Source organism: Lepisma saccharinum, chromosome 3 (assembly GCF_977018435.1).
Source record: "Lepisma saccharinum chromosome 3, izLepSacc3.1, whole genome shotgun sequence".
Lineage (NCBI taxonomy): Eukaryota > Metazoa > Arthropoda > Insecta > Zygentoma > Lepismatidae > Lepisma > Lepisma saccharinum.
The window spans coordinates 106,614,698-106,633,544 of NC_139231.1; the positions used below are offsets into that span (position 1 = coordinate 106,614,698).

At 35.5% G+C, this 18,847-nt stretch overlaps 2 protein-coding genes across 2 annotated transcripts in view; one reads left to right on the forward strand and one right to left on the reverse strand.

Annotated features, from left to right (window-relative positions):
• LOC145985630 (uncharacterized) overlaps nt 1-278 on the forward strand; it is a 63,306-nt gene extending 63,028 nt beyond the window's left edge. The window contains exon 14 of the mRNA XM_083119700.1: nt 152-278. Within this exon, the coding sequence (XP_082975826.1) occupies nt 152-274 (123 nt within the window). The 3' untranslated portion in view covers nt 275-278. The remainder of the gene's footprint in view (nt 1-151) is intronic.
• Nucleotides 279-7,676: 7,398 nt separating this feature from the next.
• On the reverse strand, nt 7,677-18,810 carry LOC145985278 (lysosomal aspartic protease-like). The gene is made up of 9 exons (XM_083119098.1): nt 18,591-18,810; nt 16,144-16,267; nt 15,394-15,517; nt 14,798-14,916; nt 13,871-14,070; nt 12,957-13,079; nt 12,137-12,290; nt 10,853-10,945; nt 7,677-8,331 (listed from the first exon to the last, which is right to left on the reverse strand). Exons 1-9 carry the CDS (start codon nt 18,650-18,652, stop codon nt 8,170-8,172), a joined length of 1,161 nt encoding a protein of 386 aa, XP_082975224.1. The 5' UTR covers nt 18,653-18,810; the 3' UTR covers nt 7,677-8,169.
• Nucleotides 18,811-18,847: the final 37 nt, after the last annotated feature.

The window sequence follows — 18,847 nt, forward strand, 5'->3', positions numbered from 1 at the left end:
TTCAGTTAGATTTGAAATATCTTGTGCTTGAAGTTAGAAATTTCATAATGATTCACATGTTGGTATCTAAGGAAACTATGGATCATAGCTAGTTTGTTGTTGACTGTTATAGGTTCACTAAATTAATTCTCTTTTTTTTCCTCCTTCACAGATATGTCACAACAGGTCAGGAGAAATAAACCCTATAAAAATACGTGCGCTAGTGGAAGCATATGTGAAAAAGTTCCGATATGCAAAGAAAAAGGATTCTTCAGGGGGCAAAGTTAAAATGTGAAAAAGGATTACATGTGTAAAGTTGAACAGATTCTGTGTAATGTCCTTACAATTGTGTATGAAATCCCGACTTGAAGTATCTTTATTTTTTTTATGTAGGTGTAATTTCCAAGACGTGGAGATTAGTTAATGGTATGTGATTGTTATCACTTCGTTTTGATCTGTCGCAGAGCCATATTACACTCTTGATGTGGCATAGAATGCCCAATGTATGTTTTGTGGCAGTTTGTATATACAGAACTGTATCTTGGTGGGGTGCGAGAACAAGGAATTATGTTCAGAAAAGAATAATGTAATGTTATATGCAAGTAGGTGTACATATGACCACAGTATTTCATTTTTCATCATCAATTATCACTTTGTTTCTACCCAATGTCACCAGTTGTGTGCAAGAAGTGTAAATCAATGGATTGTAAAATTCTTCTTGCTATATATATTTAATAAAATTTGTCAACAGAATGGTTCTGTTTAACAATAGTTTCATTGTGCTTCTTTTTTTGTGTTTGCATTGAGAATGTTTCGTTTTAATATATTTATATGAAGGTCCTGAATTCGATTAGGGCCCGCAAGTGGAATTCATGTATATCTGCCACTTATTATTTATTGCATTATATTGAGATTTTTAAAAGATTAATTTTTGTATTGAGCATGAATGTTAAATTTTATATTATTTTTTTGTAAGAAGTGCTCGTGCTCATCAGATATTTATAGATGAAGGAAAAGAAATTACTTCTATGACTATCTTATAGGAAAGAACATGCTAGTCTTTTTTTAGAGTGTTTGGTGGGAATAATAAATTTTTCTGAAGAGGAGACTGTTACATTGAAAAATTTGCCAGTTAAATGGCCCCGCATGTGTAAGTTTTATCTTGATCGTTTGCTTTAATTTGTGTTCATACCAGATTCAGATCTCAGGAATTGTTTCCTAATGTGGTAATCTCTTGAACAAAAATTGCAATTCTGTTGCAGAAGCAAGCGTTTAGACTGGACGTGATAGGTTGATTATATGTGATACACATCTGAGTAAGCCCTCAAAAAACATTCATTACTAAGAAGGAAACCAGCAGCATGCATCGTGGTTGTGACATAACAACGGTAGAATATCTTTCTACGTATAATACATAAGCATCAATTAGTATCATTCATATCTGAATTTTAATGTAAAATGTGCTTTACATACAAGAAAGCCTCATGTTATGTTCAGTAGTTAGATAGTGTGTCCGAGTGTGTGTGATATTCTTCACACCCTAGAATCCATATTCTTAATCTCTCTCAAATTTTCTTCAGAGCTTTAATTCTCATCAGCTGTTTCTTTCCCCACATTTGACACATGTTATGCTTGAATTTAATTTCCATCCTTGAGATAATAAATTTAAAATATGTAGATGTGATTCATTTGGTCTCACTGTTATCTGTTCAGTCCACAAGTACTTAACTGATTTTCTGTACTCGGTAAGAAACAGAGGTTTTTTACATTATGTCTTTATGTGCTATCTTGTGGTCATATATTATTTTGAAGGGGGACAGTTGCATCCAGTGTGTACAGGTTAACTCATTGTTGGTTGCAGTTAGCAAAGATTTAACATGAATATTTCACTAAATTAATTCCTTTGAGATTATGTTCAAAGCCAAATCCTAGGTGCTACAAGTATTGTCTTTCACTAGAAATAGTACAAAACATATTTATATTATCCCTCATCCTTATACACAGTACAAGAACTTCCTGAATTGTTTGGTTAATGCTCTCACTTCAAAATCAAACATTCTTTCATTTGATTCTCTCTGAAGGCAGTTCAAATCCAGGTCCAGTTGTAATTAGCCTGTCTGTACCTAAAATTGGACTTGAAACAGGCATAGTACAAGTATACAAAGTACATTGTTATTAAATTGCCTTCATGATAGATCCATTGGTTCTCACATTACAGTCTAAGTCTTTGTGTTCCATGTCATGAAATTGAACTACCAAACATCATATACGTGTGCTAGATGTATTCGCGCATCCATTATACTATTTTTACCGTGACATTCGATGATTTTGGTTGTAACAGGCCCATACAAAGGTAAACACTTGGAAAACTCTAGGAACCCTCAACCAGAGAGAGATTGTATCTTCCGGGTCTGAAGATTTTACAACAGAAGAAAATCAGTTCTTAACTAATTCTAACTTCTGATGAAAATTATTCAGTCCCTAAGGATGCAGATGGTGAAAATTGTGAAACAACGAAAACTTTAGCGGTGTGCATCTTTTAGTGCCATGAAATCAAGATTACATATACAACAAAAAGTAATTTACAGCAGTAGACGTTTGCAAAAAACCTAGACACTCTTATGTAAAGATAACCTAAATAATTAAGGCATTATTATCTTTCAAAATTATAGATGACCATACAGAAAAACGCTTGACATGAAATTTAAAAAAAATGCTCTCTTTTCTTATTGAGAACATGATTTAAGTTGTACATAATTGAAATCTTTCAGTTTGTCAGATCTTCAGTGTGTTACCAATATATTGCTGTGTGTGTGTGAATGTGAGCGAGAGTGCATAGTGGGTGCAACTGGTGTTTGATGTGTGTGCATGAACGTGGTGAATGATGATGTTTGCAAATTTGGAAAGAAAAAGGATATTAGCTGAAAAGGTAGAGAACTAATTATCATAAAAGGGACAACTGGTTATCTTTAAGGTGTAAGCAGAATTTTACACACGGTTATTGAATGTACTGTTCATAACAGTTAAAATTAAATAAAACAAAAAGAAAACTAAGTACATGTGAAATTTCAATTCCATTTTTATTTTCTGTATCCTTGATTTCTGTACGAGTTAATAAGATTCTTTTTATAGGTGAGCCAGTATGTCAAAACAAAAGTTACTTTTGTTTGTGTGGGGGAAAAATGGTACACAAAGAAACCAACATAAGATGCAGCATATTGTAAGTTTACTTGTTTGAATTTCCGTTCATGTCCTCAATCATGTTACCGTTACAAAACTATAGCTCATCTGACCTGTCTACTTTGTATGCTTTTGTTTCATTTTACAGTATTTTAATATCTTGTAAAACTATGCTTGTGTGCGGGTAGTCTTTAGTTGAAACATTTATTATTCAAGTATCAGTTGATTCAAAGACAAATACAAACATAAGGAACAGAAAGGTTAATACAAGAAATTATGGAATTAATTTTTCATGACACACAGGAAAAACAACTTGGCAACTTTGTAATTGAATATCCTACTACTTCCTTTATCATTCTCCAGAAAAAGAAGACTTCATAATTAAAATTATGTTACGATTCGGCACACACAGGATACTAAGAAAAAAATTCTGCAAAAAATGCAGATAACTCTTCACTAGAGAAACTAAGTACTGTCGATGTTGTCATCGTTTCAAAGACAACAGATGTCATTGCAGTAACACTGACAAGAGACAAGTTCAATCAGTGATAGCACAAATCAGGGTAAACAAGGACTGGCTCGGTAGCTCAGTTGGTAGAGCAATAGCCCAGTATGCCAGAGATCCAGGTTCGAGCCTGCATTTTTTGGCTGAAATTTCTACATGGAAATTGTGTGTTTGTTAAATTAGTTCTGAAAGTATAGTTCTTTATTTTTAAGTACCTAGAAAGGGTGATAAATATCTACCGCAATTGACGGAAATCTGTGTTATTTTAAAATGTGCTCAATCCTTTCAACCTTTCCTCTTGTCTACAAGACAAAGTGCACTTCTTAATCAAGAAACTCTGCAACATCCACCCAAAATAAAATTGACTGTGGAAAATTATTCGAATGGTGCCATAAACCTCTTGGACCTCACCCTCGAGAGATGTAAGAACCAATTTTTTCTTTTATTTTTTTTCATCGCCGTAAACAGGAAACCAGTACATCCATGCTCTATCCAACTGTCCACCAAAATAAAAGAATGTGTGGTTCAACTTGAAGCCTTCTTCTATTGCTCCATGGAAGATTATCTTCAAGAAGAAATAGCCATCAGCATGAAAATGGAAATGAAGAATGGCTACACTGAACACCCTACTATCCACATGGTGGTGTAAGTAAGATACTCAAATCCAAAATCCTAACCTTCACAGGCTAGACATAGAGATTAAAAAGAAATGGGTTGCCTTCCCCTATCAACCCTCCACTTCTAACCTCCTCACCAAAGCCCTCCGACCCTTCAAAATTACCATAGCACAAGAAAGTTCCAAAAATAGATGTAGCAGGTGCAAATGATACTTCGTCTATCCAGGGGTGTACAATGCAGTGTCATTACCATTGATAGAACTATCTGATCCACTATCAAAAGAATTCAACAGCACTTATCTGATGTCGCAAAAACCTAGCCCACCACTGGTCTAGTAAATCACATCAGATGTAACAGCCACTAAATCTAGATATCCACCAAGCACACGGCTCGCACACTAATAGACACAAACATCAAGGAAGCAGCACATCCCATTATGCATATTCTCCCATAAATTAAACATCGATAAAGGATAAGCCCACCACATGTGACTTCCGCTACTTGAGAATGTAAAAAAAAGCAGTGATAGAGACTGGAAGCCTGCCAAGCTGATTACAAGATCTGATGTGGATGATGACAGTAGTACCAGGTGTGCTGCTTAATAATACTTCATTTTGTCACTGGATGGCACTGGAAGCAAGGGTTGGTGCAGTCTCTACTGTTACATCAAGTGTGTTGCCAGGACTACCTGTCAAAATGCCGTGGATGTACAACAGAGTGCGAGTGATCGTGATATTGGGTTTGTGTGGGAAACATGTTGACCTTCAAACCAAATAAGGAGCATGTGCGGCACGTCCTGATTTTCTTGTTCAATCAAAAGAGAAACGCGAGTGAAAGCCGTACGTATCCTTGTGGAAACGTATGGTGACAATGTCCTAATGCAAGACGCGTGGGTACGTTGGTTTCGATGATTCAAAAGTGGTGATTTTGACTTGAAAGACAAAGATTGCCCGGGCCAGCCGAAAAAATCCAAGATGCCGAATTGCAAACACTTGGACGAAGATGATACACACAAACACAACAAGAAGTGGCAGAGAAGTTAAATGTTAGTCGCCAAACCATATCTGATCGTTTTAATGCCATGGGAAAGATCCAGAAGGCAGGAAAATAGGTCCCACATAATCTGACCGACAGACAAATGGAAAAGCGAAAAACTGTGTGTGAAGTGTTGCTTTCTCGGCATGAAAGAAAGTCTTTCTTGCATCGGATAGTGACTGGGAACGAAAAATTGATGTACTTCGAGAACCCAAAGTCATGGGTTGACCCAGGACAACCTTCAACATCGACCGCAAAACCAAATTGCTTCGGAAGGAAGACAATGCCGTGCATTTGGTGGGATCAGAAGGGTGTGGTGTACCATGAGCTTCTGAAAGCAGCTGAAGCAATGAATGCTTTTCGCTACTGTCAACAACTCATCAATTTGAACCATGCATTGATCAAAAAGGGGCCCAGATTGGGTGACAAGACACGGAAAAGTGATTTTGCAGCACGACAACCCCTCATCACACACAGCGAAAGGCATCGGACACACCATTTCTGCACTTGGCTGGAAATTCTTGCGTCACCTGCCATACTCACCAGACTTAGCCCCTTCGGACTACCACTTGTTTTCATCAATGTCTGACTCAAAGATGTCGAACAATGGCTTGCTGACTGGATCACCTCAAAATGTGAACGATTTTTCTGGAAAGGGCATCCACAATTTGACGGACAGATGGGCACAATGTATAGCTAGCGATGGCACAAACTTTGAATAAAGCAATTGTTACCTTTTCCCCCAGATACACTTGTTTTCTCTCGGATCAATTAAGAATTATTAACTGGCACACGTGGTAATCACCAAAATTAATCAAGTGAAATAAATCAAAAGAAGTACATTTCATGTGTGTAATATCTTACTGCATCTAAAGTCCCTTAACATGAACTCTCCAATTTTATTACTTCAGTAGGCTTAAGGGCACGAGGAACAGTTTCCGTGTCCAGCCAGATGTATGAGCTGAAGAAAGGGAGGCCCATGTGCTGGATGGTTGGGGGGGGGGGGCTGAAAGCATTATGCTTATGGGAGCATTATTTTACTTGTTCTCTTGGGAATATCAAACTTCCGATTTTGTAGAAAAACACATGAACTGGAACAGGACAGGTTGAAGATTTAGCTGTAACTTGCTGGTGGCCCCATGGTGGAGTGGTTAGCACATCGTGCTACAATGCCAGGGGTCCCAGGTTTGAATCCCGGCCCAGGGTTGGATGAGTGTGTCCATATCATCACTCATCCCCATCTTCGAAAATTAGCCGAAAGTGGCACAAAGCGAAGTAAAGTAAACCAAATCAAAATAAATAAAATAAAAAGATTAGGTGTAACTTGAAGTTGTTTGTCCATAGGAAATGCATGGGATTCTAAAATATGTATTCATCATATTTTTCAAACATCTAGCTTAATAATCGACTTGAAAAATTGCTTCCACTTGCAACATTGGGAGAAATTCATACCCTGATATACAATTTTTTTTTAGTAGCAGTGTCCACTCTGACAATATTGAAATAAATTCATTCCTGGTGTGAAACTGTCACTCTTTGCCTAAATTACAGACTTTTTAATCAAGTATGTATCCGTAAGTGTTAAAGAACAATTACTTGTGGTAAATAGTTTTATACAATTATCCATGGAACTCTATGAATATTACAATGCCATGTTTACTCAATTTATTGCAATCTATTCTTGTAACAAAATTATTGATTGACAATTTGTGTGGTAATACATACTTATGTATTCCATTGTACAGTCACGGGCACTTCTGGGTTGTAACAAACCCATTGACTTTCAATGGAATCATTACAACCCAGAAGTGTCCGTGACTTTACTGATTGAATCTCTTATAAATGGCTCTAACAGAAGGTGTAGTACTAATGGTGAAAAAAATGGACTATGTTCTATGTTGGCTTTTTTCATTATCCTTTGTATTGAAGGCAATATTAGACACTTATGTGCAGTTGTAAATGCCTGTCTTGCCAGAAGTTGGAAACATTCATCTTTTTCTCTTCTAAAAAAATATAGTACAAAGAACATACACTGCATGAACTTTTAGTGTATAGAGGTCACAAAGTTTATTAACGATTTCGTATTTCATGCCTTATTTTATTTCTATGCTATCAGCTGTAAAAAAAAAAAAAAACCCTGAACATATATGCAACCTTGCAGCACTGACTCAATTGCCATTTATTAAATATTCACTTGGTGTGTGTGAAGAAGTTGCATAACATAGGATTTCTTTTTCTTCAAATTTATTCAATACCACAGCAAAGTCCTGAACAAGACTTAAGACTTCTCTTATTAGAACCATCCCTATTATTATTGCACTGCATTATTTAAACATTGTAATTAACGAAAAAAAATTAATTATTTAGTAAGAATGTTTATTGCCACAAAAAAATAATTACAAAAGATTCACAAAGGTTTTGATCTGAATAATCATGGCAAACAATGATATCACAGTTGTCACTTGAAAAACAAAATCACAATAATTTATGAAAATGCATCTAGCAGGTTTGATATCAATTTTTCTATGTATGTTATTGCATATTTCAGTAGTTATGATGTGGAATAACAAATTATTTATCTTTGTTACTTCACTTTATTAACCTTAGCACAACAACAACAAAAATACACTCCTATGTCTCATCACGTTTTCAGGTTCTGACAATATTATATATGTATACTATGTGGTTAACATATCACTCAAACAACAGTGCTACAATTGTAAAAAAAAAAAATTGTACTAGCATGTCCAGAACTACAAAAACAATTCTTGTAATGTAAAATATACAGGTGTCGTGGAATTCTTACAAAATGTAGAAGATAGATAGATTTAGTATCCTAGGAACAAACATGTTTATTTGGACACAGCAAATCCAACACGGTCGTTGCCCATGTCGAACTCAGTGTAGTACTTTCCAATGAACACATCTCCAAGGATCCACAGAGGGCCGGCTGGAGGAGGAATATCAAGTCCCATGAATCCTGACAGGCACACAGTTTGTCCCAGCTGTGTAACCTGAAATTGAAACATGAGAACTTGTGTTATTACTAGGGTGCAGATTTATAGGCACTAAAGTATGCACTGAACATGAACTTTAAATTTTCTTACATCTTGGGTTCAGTTGAAGAAAAATAAAGTTCCTGATTATAATTTTATGCATATTATGATGAGCTGTATGAACCCAATTTATTTCTTGCCTTCCAGTAAGTTCATCGGAAATAAATAACCTTCAATTATATGACAAAGGCTGAACAAGAATATTCATTTTCTTTAATTTAAAACTTTGCAAGTGTGGCTTGAAAACAAAAAATGGCGGGGGGATCTTTTTGTCCAAGTATGATTCACCAACCAGTTGTCCAGTTTGCTTACCCTGCTTAAGAGACATTTGGAATTTCAAAAGATCTGACATCCCTTGTGACCCTCAAATCTGACGAATACCAGATTTCAGTCAGTTTAATATAAACAAGTACTTACCTTCTTTAATATAAGGAAAGACAAAGGTGCTTTAAAAAAGCTAAAGTACACAAAAATTGCAGAATATGAATCTTTTGCTCGATTAAGCAAAATAGGCACTAAAAAAATATATTTTCGAAGTACAACACCATGAAATAAATTTAAAATATTAAAGTCTATATAAGACGTAAGTGAGTTACTAAAGTTATATCCACGAAACATATTTGTAAATGTTCTATTAATTTCGGTGGCAGCCAAACATTTATGTGCCTGACCACTGTTTAGCTCGTGTGGAAAGTGCATAATTGCATGCATCTCTTTGATTTTTGTGTCGATTAGGATGTGCAATGTATGTCTTAACTGAAACTTTTTGGATCCTGTGTTTGTTGAACTGCCTTGCTAGTCCGGTAGTGGGTAGGGATTTTTTTGCATCCATTAAGTGCTGTTGTATACGCTCGACGCATCTGCCAATATAATGTGAGTTGCACTCACACTGGGCATCATATACACTTGGGTTGTCTAGTGGTGAAAGGAAGGATCTCTTGTGTTTGCTTAGGGCACTGGCTATTTTGTTCACTAGTTTGTGAGCCAGTTGTGTTGCTGTATCAGGGTCTTGGCTAGGCAGTTGGATGTAGTCTAGTGGTAAGGAAAGGCAATCCATTTAGTCTTATTGTTGCTGGCTGGGTGGTGTTGGTTAGGTTGTCGTACTTGCATTTCAGCTTTGCTCCACCATGTAGAGAGTTGATGAACTGTGTATCCATTTTGAAGTCCTATGTCTGTAACTATGGTATCTTCTTCACTTGAACAGTGTGAGAAAGCTCTTCAGTAGAAGTTAAGCCATAGGGTGGGTGGTTGGAAAGGGAGTGGATATACTGGTTTCCTGCCCCTGGTTTTCTATAGACAGTGGTGGTGAATTTGATGCCCCTCCTTTTGATGGTTAGATCTAGGAAGTTAATGATGCCTTGGTTTTCGCATTCTATTGTAAATTTCAATCTGGTGAATGTTGCCAAGTTTTTCCATAAGCAGATCTATTTCCTCTATAGAACATTCACAAGTAAGTTTCGTAACTTTAGTAACTCGCTTACGTCTTATACGCATTATCAACCACGTTGTTTATTCCCCTTAATCATGAATTAAATACTATGTTTTACCGAAAAGGAATAAAGAAGGGAAATAGGCAAAAATCTGCACCCTAGTTATTACATTGCAGCCCCAAATTAGAAAATATTGCATATGTTGTTCTGTTTATCTGTAGGTTTACCTGAGTAAGGCAGGAAAGGTAGTCTAGAATTTTTTTTTGCTTTCTAAGTAATGGGTCATATAAATAAACCTGAGCAGGTCCCTAAACACATTGTATGTATATTGCCAGGTCATGAAAATGTTGATACATCTATGAGAAGTTGTTAGGCTAGAAACTATGAAGGGCCTTTGATAATATAAAATTGGCTCAATGAACATACACAATACAGGCATCCAGTATGGTACAAAATCCCCCTCCCTTACAAATACATCTGCCAAAAAAAAGGGTTGCTAATTCTCAGGTTAGGTTAGACATGTCTATCAGAAATTTATCAAATAGAAACAACCAGCATGTAAAGGACACTCCTGGGTTGTTATCATCCCCACTGAATTTCAATGGGAACGTTACAACCCGGAAGTGTCCGTGACTGTACCACAGCATTTTCGCATCTGTATGACAGCAACATTTTTTTCATTTTATCAGGGGAGTCAAAGCTAAACAGGTTTGTTAAAAGTTGCATCAACTACAATGAACAAATACATGGCTGGCTACAGGTTTACTTCTGCAAGCCTGGACCAAATGAATGCATTTCAACACAAAAAGTCATGCAAGTTTTTCTTCATCCCTATCTGTTTTTTTTTTAACAATACAAACACCTAATGTTTACATTGGGCACACATTTGTGAAATCAATTCTTTACAGCTGGATGAATAGGAATTAATTCAATAATAGTACAAAATGATCTAACACAAAGATCCAAGCAACTTGTGGAAGCTCCTGAAGGACCTAAAATTTTTGGATTACTTAAGAGCTTGAAGTGTTCCTCTAGATATGTTTACTTACAGTCAGAATATAGTCCTTGCCCTCAAGATCGAACTCCTGTCCACCAAGAACAAAGGTGATGGTTGGCAGATTGGGGATCAACTTGCAATCGATCTGAAATAAACAAGCAGCACTCATTATCATCTGTATTAATAAATACACAAGTTTCATGCAGTATTCACTTAAAAGCCAAGATTAAATACAGGCTTTTTTTTTTTTTCATAAGTCACATCAAGCTGTTCCTTGCAATTGTTCAGGGTGCCAAGATCACAATAACTATCTAGGCTGAGTGTAACACAGACAAAATAATAAATGAAAAGGATAATTTAGAATGTCAAATCAATGTGTGTTGGTTTTTTGTGAAAACAGCCACTTTCATCTCAAATTTAATAGTGGCATTTGTGAAAAAATTGCATTTAGATACAATTGTATTTTGTTTTCAATACAACACACAGCAGAATGGCAGAATGTTATATTTGTGCCATCAGTTTCATGTGACAAAAATTAGTTCAAAACCAACTTATCGAAATTGGCCATCTTCCCTCAAGACACATGCGCAACACGAGCTGGCTTGATTAAGAATTGGTGTGTGAGGGCATGTGAATGTTGACAAATGGCAAAATAACATTGTGAAGTCACTAAATGTTTTGTAAAGAAAGCTAGAACAGAAATTCACAAAGATATGAAAAATATCTTAGGGAAACATGCTCCATCATTTTCAACTGTTTCCAAATGGATACAGAGTTTAAAATATGGTCATGAAAAGTTTGCAAAATGACCTGCATAGTGAAGGACTCGAGAAAATCACTACATCGTAAATGATATTACAAAAAAGATGCAAGATTTCATATTGGAAGATCAGCAATTGAGGGTGCAGCATTATGAAATATAGGTTCACTACTACACACCACAAGTCAAAACAATGGGAAACCACAAATATCCACCACCAAAAAAAAAGCAAGTCTGCAAAGAAAATTGAACTTTCATCAAGGTGATGCTTGTCCCCACATATGCTGCAAGGTGAAAATCAAAGAATAGGGGTATGATTTTGCTGCCACATCCACCCGATTTAGTTCCATCGGACTTCCAGGTTAAAAAATACCATGTTCATTGCAGCCTTGCAGCAATCTGACTTCCATGATAGCATAATGGCTTGGGAACAGTGTTGGACAAAGTGCATTGATGTCAAGGGGGACTATGTTCAATAAGAACAACTTCCAGTGAGTAAGCCCATATTTTGTATTTAATCCTGACAAATTTTTCAAATGACCCTCATGCATCCTTAAATTCAACAGTATTACTTACTTGGTACTCTCCGCTGATGATGGCTGTGGCTCCAATCTCTTCGTTCAACTTCTTTACTTCGTCCAGTGGACCAGCAATGAGACTGGTGCCAGTGTCTGCAATGGCTTCACAGGAATCAGCACAGAACACACTGCTGCTGTTTCCAAGAAGAACCCTGAAAAAAGATAGGATAGAAAGTTCTAATTGACAGTATTGACTGATAATGATTAGAATGGAATGTAAGTGTTCATTGCTATGTAAGTCCAACATCAGTTAGATTTTTTTTTTAAAACTAGAAATATAATTACGTGCAAGAAGTTTCGTGTTTCTGCATTGAACAATTGGATATTTTTTTCAGATTAATTTCGAAGGCTCACTGCCTTCATTCACTAAGGGTACGACATCTCTGGCTGCTGTTTAAATGCAGTGAGCCTTCGAAATTAATCAGAAAAAACTATCCAATTGTGCAATGCGGAAACACGAAACTTCGCGTATGTAATACTGAAACCAAGTTTACTGCATCTATGAAGAATAGTAATATAATATTTAAAAAATAATAAAACAACTCAAGTCTATGTTTTGGTTGTTGTCAGATTAATGTTAAAACACCATCTTAGTTCTAGACAAAACAACCAGGGTTAACGAAGGCAGTGAAATTAGTCGGACAAGAAAAAAGCAATGGGGAACTTCACCAATGCACGCACAGTAGGATGTACAGTAAATCACTAAAATGTGCTCGCATCAGAAATCAGACTCCCAACTTCTTGATGGATACAACTAAAAAGAGAATGAAAGAATTCTGAATAAGTCAAGAGAAAAATTTACTTAAGTGATTACTTACTTATCCATCTTGAATTGCCAGTATCCCTTCCTGTCTACAGGCAAGTATGTGAACTCTCCTTCGTAATGCTCGGGATCTGAGCCACCGAAAATGATCTCTCCACCCTCTGCTGCCTCTGGATCTCTAAGAAGGAAAATTAAATAAATGAAATACTGCATAACAAGTGGTGGAAAAGAAGGTAACCATTACTTTAGAAACCAGATTTTAAGTGCCAGCTTGACCTTGACTGCTTTTCTGAAAGTTATTTTTCTCTGATTTTCAAAATCACAACAATTTACATCGGTTTAGAGTTTCTTCTAGAATACTCACAAGAATTGCTATGTGGAATACATTTACTGTCGTCTACATAACTACCACAGCCAACAAAGTTCAAACCCTGTGGAACTATTACAAAGTTCAAAAAGAAAACAGCAAATGCAATCCCCACAAAGATTGTAAATGCTCCAGGAGGAATTATAAATACTTCTAATTTTTTCCAGGGTTTAGAATTATCAACTGTTGCTTAAAGATACTCAAGAGCCAGTAAAAAGTTCTAGATTTTCTTAAAGACCACCTCAGGCTCAGATAGGCTAATCAGGACTGGACGTAGAGTTTAAAGTGGGATCTGAATCACTATGTAATGTGCCTCCTGCAGGAATCGAACCGGAATCCTTTGATTACAAAATGACAGAGTACATGCTTATAAAGGCCTAACATCCAACTACGCCAAAAGAATATCACATGCCAAGTGGAAACTCTTAAGGCATATAGGCTTCCAGATGTTTTCAAAAATCTCTGCAAGTGTACATCAATATTAATTTCGCTTGGAATTATGGCTAAATTAAGACCATAAGAAACTGTTGAATGCAGTATTTGTAGAAGTAATTCAATACAGCTAGAAATGGACCAAGTTGAAGAAACTAACATCTACCTACCTGCTAAGGTAGAATGAAAAGACTGGTGAAGATATAAGGCCCTGTTTGTACATATTGTAGAAAACTGGAGTCACACCATCGACGGCAATATTGCTGTAACCCAGACCCAAGATGCCATCAAACTTAGCTGCCACAAAAGTCAGTCCAGGTTCACTGACAGCCTCAGCAAACGTCTGGTTCTCGACTTCCAAGCCACCCAACTGTAAACAGCAAAAGAAAAATTTCATTAGTTTTCAAAATAAAGTAACATTGTCATGACAAAGAAGAAAAGATTCATACTAGTCTGGATTTCCATATTACACATAATTATTAATATCAAAATTTGAGCTAAAAGGAGATATCAAGACTACATATGAGTACTATCTCCATGGGGGTTGTTTTGTTAAAACAAAGTCCATGATTATTTCAAGTTGAACCCTCAATGTATGAAAATGTCAAATTCAGAAATCCAAAACTGGGGTTCTACTGTGTTAATTAATTTTAAAAAATCCCAAACAATTATGTACTGTTATTTCTCTTGTAGTTTACGGTTGTTACAAGCATAAAACACAGCTTACTACAAGAGAAATAATTCTACAATGCAAGCAATGCATACATACATGAAAAATTATGTACTGTTTTAACTTACTGTATATAGTATTTTGAATAGTAATATGAAAGCAATGGTTCCAGTTGAAAGTTAAGTTGTCATTTTGTAATTAAAATTTACAAATGTGTGAAAAATCCACATTCACTGCAAGTACAACAGCCATATGTACTCAATTTTCCAGGTTTACAAATATCTTTAAATTCTGCGAGTCTTTTTAGTTGTAGATCAATTTCCCTTATTTTTCAAGGTAAGTGGGAACCGTGAAGGTAAATTGGTCAGAAAACCACTCTCTGCAACAAAACGTTGGTACTTGTGAGTTAACATTACTGCATACTTACGATGACAGCATCCGTGGAAAGGAAACCTGACAAGCTGCCTGATCCATACTGGATAGCAAAGCTCGTTCCATTTTCAATGTAAGTCTCTGACCTTGTATGGTCATACTTGTTGTGCAACACTGCAACGTAAGAAGTTGTCAACTTTTAGAGCAAATAGGCATATGTTCAATTAATACAAAGAAGAAATAAAACTAGACATTGGTACAAATGAACCTGTGGACTCAAGAAGGGTTTGGTTGAAACAATCAGTTGGCCCCTTCCTGGAAATTGGCATTGTTTATTTCAAATTTTTGTTCAAATAGGTGATAACAGAAATAAAGCTCAATTAATTACCTTTCATATTCTGTCACTTAATCCAGAGAATAAATGGTTCCACAAGTTTTCAAAAAATATATATTTATATGTGGGATCATACAACATACACTTAACAATTCAAATTTTCTCTGAAGATTCTTTTCCAATGATGCATGTAAAAGATGCACGTCCAACTCCTGTTAATCGAAATATCAACAAAACTGTTTGCTTTTGATACGGTGAGACTTGTGTTCAAATAAGATAGTAAAATGCCAAATAATAATAATAATAAAAACACTTACAGCAAGCAATGTTCGTAAGGCGACATTCCTTGGAAGGGACCCAAAGGTTAGATGATCCAGTATCAAAGACAACTCTGAATTTCTGTGGTGGGGTGCCGATGCTTATGGGGCCATAATACTGAGCCTGCAACAAAGAAACACAAAGGCAATCAGTTGTAGCATACAACAAATGTCAATGTAGATGTTAACTAATTATTAAAATTGGTTGTTGAGTTGTCAACATTTACTGTTCACTATACTCATATTTCTACTTGATAATTCCAGAGCCTTGGATATACAGATTATATATTATTTATCATCACAAAATTAAATTAAATTCTGCACAAGGAAGTGAAATGATATTCACAACAAACATCACTAAAACAAAAATATCTTGAAAATCACAGCTATCTTTGACTAATTTCTTAACCAATGGATAAATTAAGAATGATAACTAGATAATACATGCTTTATACTAATTAGATTGGACTGCACTCATTTCTGACAATCCTCGATATATTGTGATAAACCTGTACTGTATATTACAAAAATATAATGATATAATCAAGTTAGATCACTTGCTTACACTATTAAATAGTAAATACAGCAACGGAAAAATATTTTCAAAATTTACGAAAATCATTTCTCATAAACGTGCTTTCAGTGTAGCAAATATTTTTCCATGAATGTGAAACACAAAGCCTGAAAAAGAATCAAAATAAATTACAAACACAGAAACCCTTTGAGAGTTTGATGTTCATCTATACTCACATCAAGGTAGTTTGTGAGAGGTTCGGGTGCACCATCTCCATCATATCTTAGCCTCAAGTGCTGCAGTTCTGTTCCAACTTCCTTAAGAGTTCGACGCACAGACTTAATCTTGTGCAATGGGACCCTGAAAGTGCACAATTGCAATACTTACTTCTATTCAATGCTATTGCAAAAATGCGTAACCACACACATTCCTACTATTACTAAACAAGTATAAAATTACAATGCATAACATATGTAAGAGTCAAGATATGCAAATGTACAGTCATTCCCTTCCTATGCTTGCAAGAAAAGTTCTTTCACACAGCAAAACAAAATTGCTTTTGGTTTATCCTGTATTAATGTGTGGAGAAAGAGGAGTATATGTGCAGAATTTGCAAATGAGCATGCTCAAGGTATGAATTATTTTTGTTCTTATGTTCCTATTCAGAGTTATATGTTAATGTGTAAAATCATGTGATTTTATGTGATGCCAATCCAGGAATAACCTATGCGTAATTACTTTAATGATAAACAGTGCTTGTTAATTTGATTATTTTCTTAACTTATATTAACAACATTACAAATTTCTTTCCTTCATAGCAAAGTTGCATGTCAGAAGTATACATTTTTGAGACTATATGGGAGTATATACATAGTATCAGAGTAAGGCCCAATTTTACAATTTTTGGCTATGTATTTTGTATTTACATATATGTAAGATCTATTAATGTAGTATTGTATTGTAATGTATTGGCATGTCTGTACTTTAGTATTATACGGACTACCTCCAATTAGTATGCTATACGAACCTAACCTAACCTTCATATCTAATTAATTAGGTTAGGTTCTTATGGTGTACTAATTAGACATCAAGGTTAGATTAGGCATGTATAGCATACTAATTGGAGGCAGTCCGTATATTACTAAAATACAGACATATCCTAAATTACCATGCACTGTTATTTGTACACACCGATAAGCCCTTGGATGCAAATAAAATGAACTAAACTAATGGTAACACTTCAATATGGCCCCAACAGATTTCTTCATTTTTACAGAAGAAACTACTTACGGAAATCAGTTTCTGCAGCATTCAGAAGTTCGTGGAGGTATTTTCTTTCATCGTGGAATCTATTTCACCGGGAATTCATGCATTTTTCAAAAGAAGTATCTCTCCGACGCACAATTGCTGTTGCTTTCATTTCCTTCCACTACGTGAACCAGATGTTGCGTATGTTTCATGATGTAACCCCTGTCAGTGTTTCCAACCACGCCGTTGTTTTGCAAGATGACAATTTTAACTATATTTGCCTAACCTTGCCATGAATTGTTTACGGGGCTACGCGTACATGGTTCGTGGGGATTTTTCGGTTGAGAAGGTTGGAAACACTGCATACCCACTGATGATCTACCACGCTAGTCAAGTTGTCTCGCCATATTGTGTGCTTCGCAAGCGAAAAAGAGAACAATAATTACTCCTCATGTCAAAAATTCAAATTACTTTCGTGAAAAAATCAAAATACCACCTTGAAGAATCTTTCGCAATGCAGAATTCGTAAGTACGAATGTTAAAAATGATGAAATAAATGAGTGAGAGGTGTTGGGACCATACCGTAGTAATAAACTAAGTAGCCCTAAATACAGGTATCTAATAATTTTATTTAAAATTATTAAGCAATGATGAAATCACCACAATGAACTTAATTCCTTGTCAGTAGACACCATGTAAAATGTTGCCAGTAAGATTAAATATTAGATATAATAACAATAATAAAACTGTACCTGTGGTGACTTAACTTTTTAATTAACACACTTCCCATTATTCTTTGACAAGACTGGATTCACAGTCATAAATGAAATGTAATGTAATTATTATTCCCTTGGTAAAGACTTGCGTGAATTATATTGCTTTAATTGAAAAGTTCAGTCATCAACTGCAGAAACGGTTCAGATTGTTTTATATTTTTGAAATTCTCCTACCAGGATGATTAATTATTGTACACCTATACTAAAGTAGTAATGAAAAAACAACTTACAAATTACCTTACGCAAGCATGTGCGCTTCCCATGGACAATGTATTTTCCGTTGATAACTGGCTAAGTATCGTAGACTAGTGGGAATTAATGTAGAAGTAAATCGGAACTTTCGTACAATGCATTTAGGGACTTTATTTTAATGCTGAGAGAACCGAACCCGGCCTGCCTAACCTAACTACGAAAGCATATATTGAACAAAATCTTAAGTAATCGGTAAAAAAAAAAGGAACTTGGGCCAATATATGTTCTGGGAAATAAACCAGACTAAATTTATAGAAAGGATAATTTTGAGAAATAAACGTTTGTCCTCCACAAAAACCAGTTGCAGTTATGTCACAAGAATCGTGAACATTACATGTGATGGATGAGCAAAAAACAAACTGTATTTTATATGTAGTTTGACATATAGTGAAATTCGGCAAACTTACCTTAGAAGTCCATAGCATCCTGCAAGTGACAGTAATACAATAAATAGTCCAAACCGCCTCATCTTAAATATGTCGGACTAGAAGATGGAGAAAAAGGAACAAACACACGCAAAACAGCACTACGAACTATTGTAGTACTTAATCAATTGATGATGACTTTTCACTTACTACAAATATATATATCATGTGACAAACAAAGGCCCTTTACTAGGCATACAAATAAACTCGGGGAAAGATGCTTGACCACAGGCTACTCC

What these genes read in the sequence shown, in the direction of transcription:
- LOC145985278 (XM_083119098.1), bottom strand. Translation starts at nt 18,652, where the DNA reads ATGAGGCGGTTTGGACTATTTATTGTATTACTGTCACTTGCAGGATGC. An exon ending in CTCTCACAAACTACCTTGAT is followed by an intron (nt 15,518 to 16,143) that starts GTGAGTATAGAT and finishes TCTTTGTTGCAG; the next exon opens with GCTCAGTATTATGGCCCCAT. An exon ending in TTTTCATTCTACCTTAGCAG is followed by an intron (nt 13,080 to 13,870) that starts GTAGGTAGATGT and finishes TTTCCTTCTTAG; the next exon opens with AGATCCAGAGGCAGCAGAGG.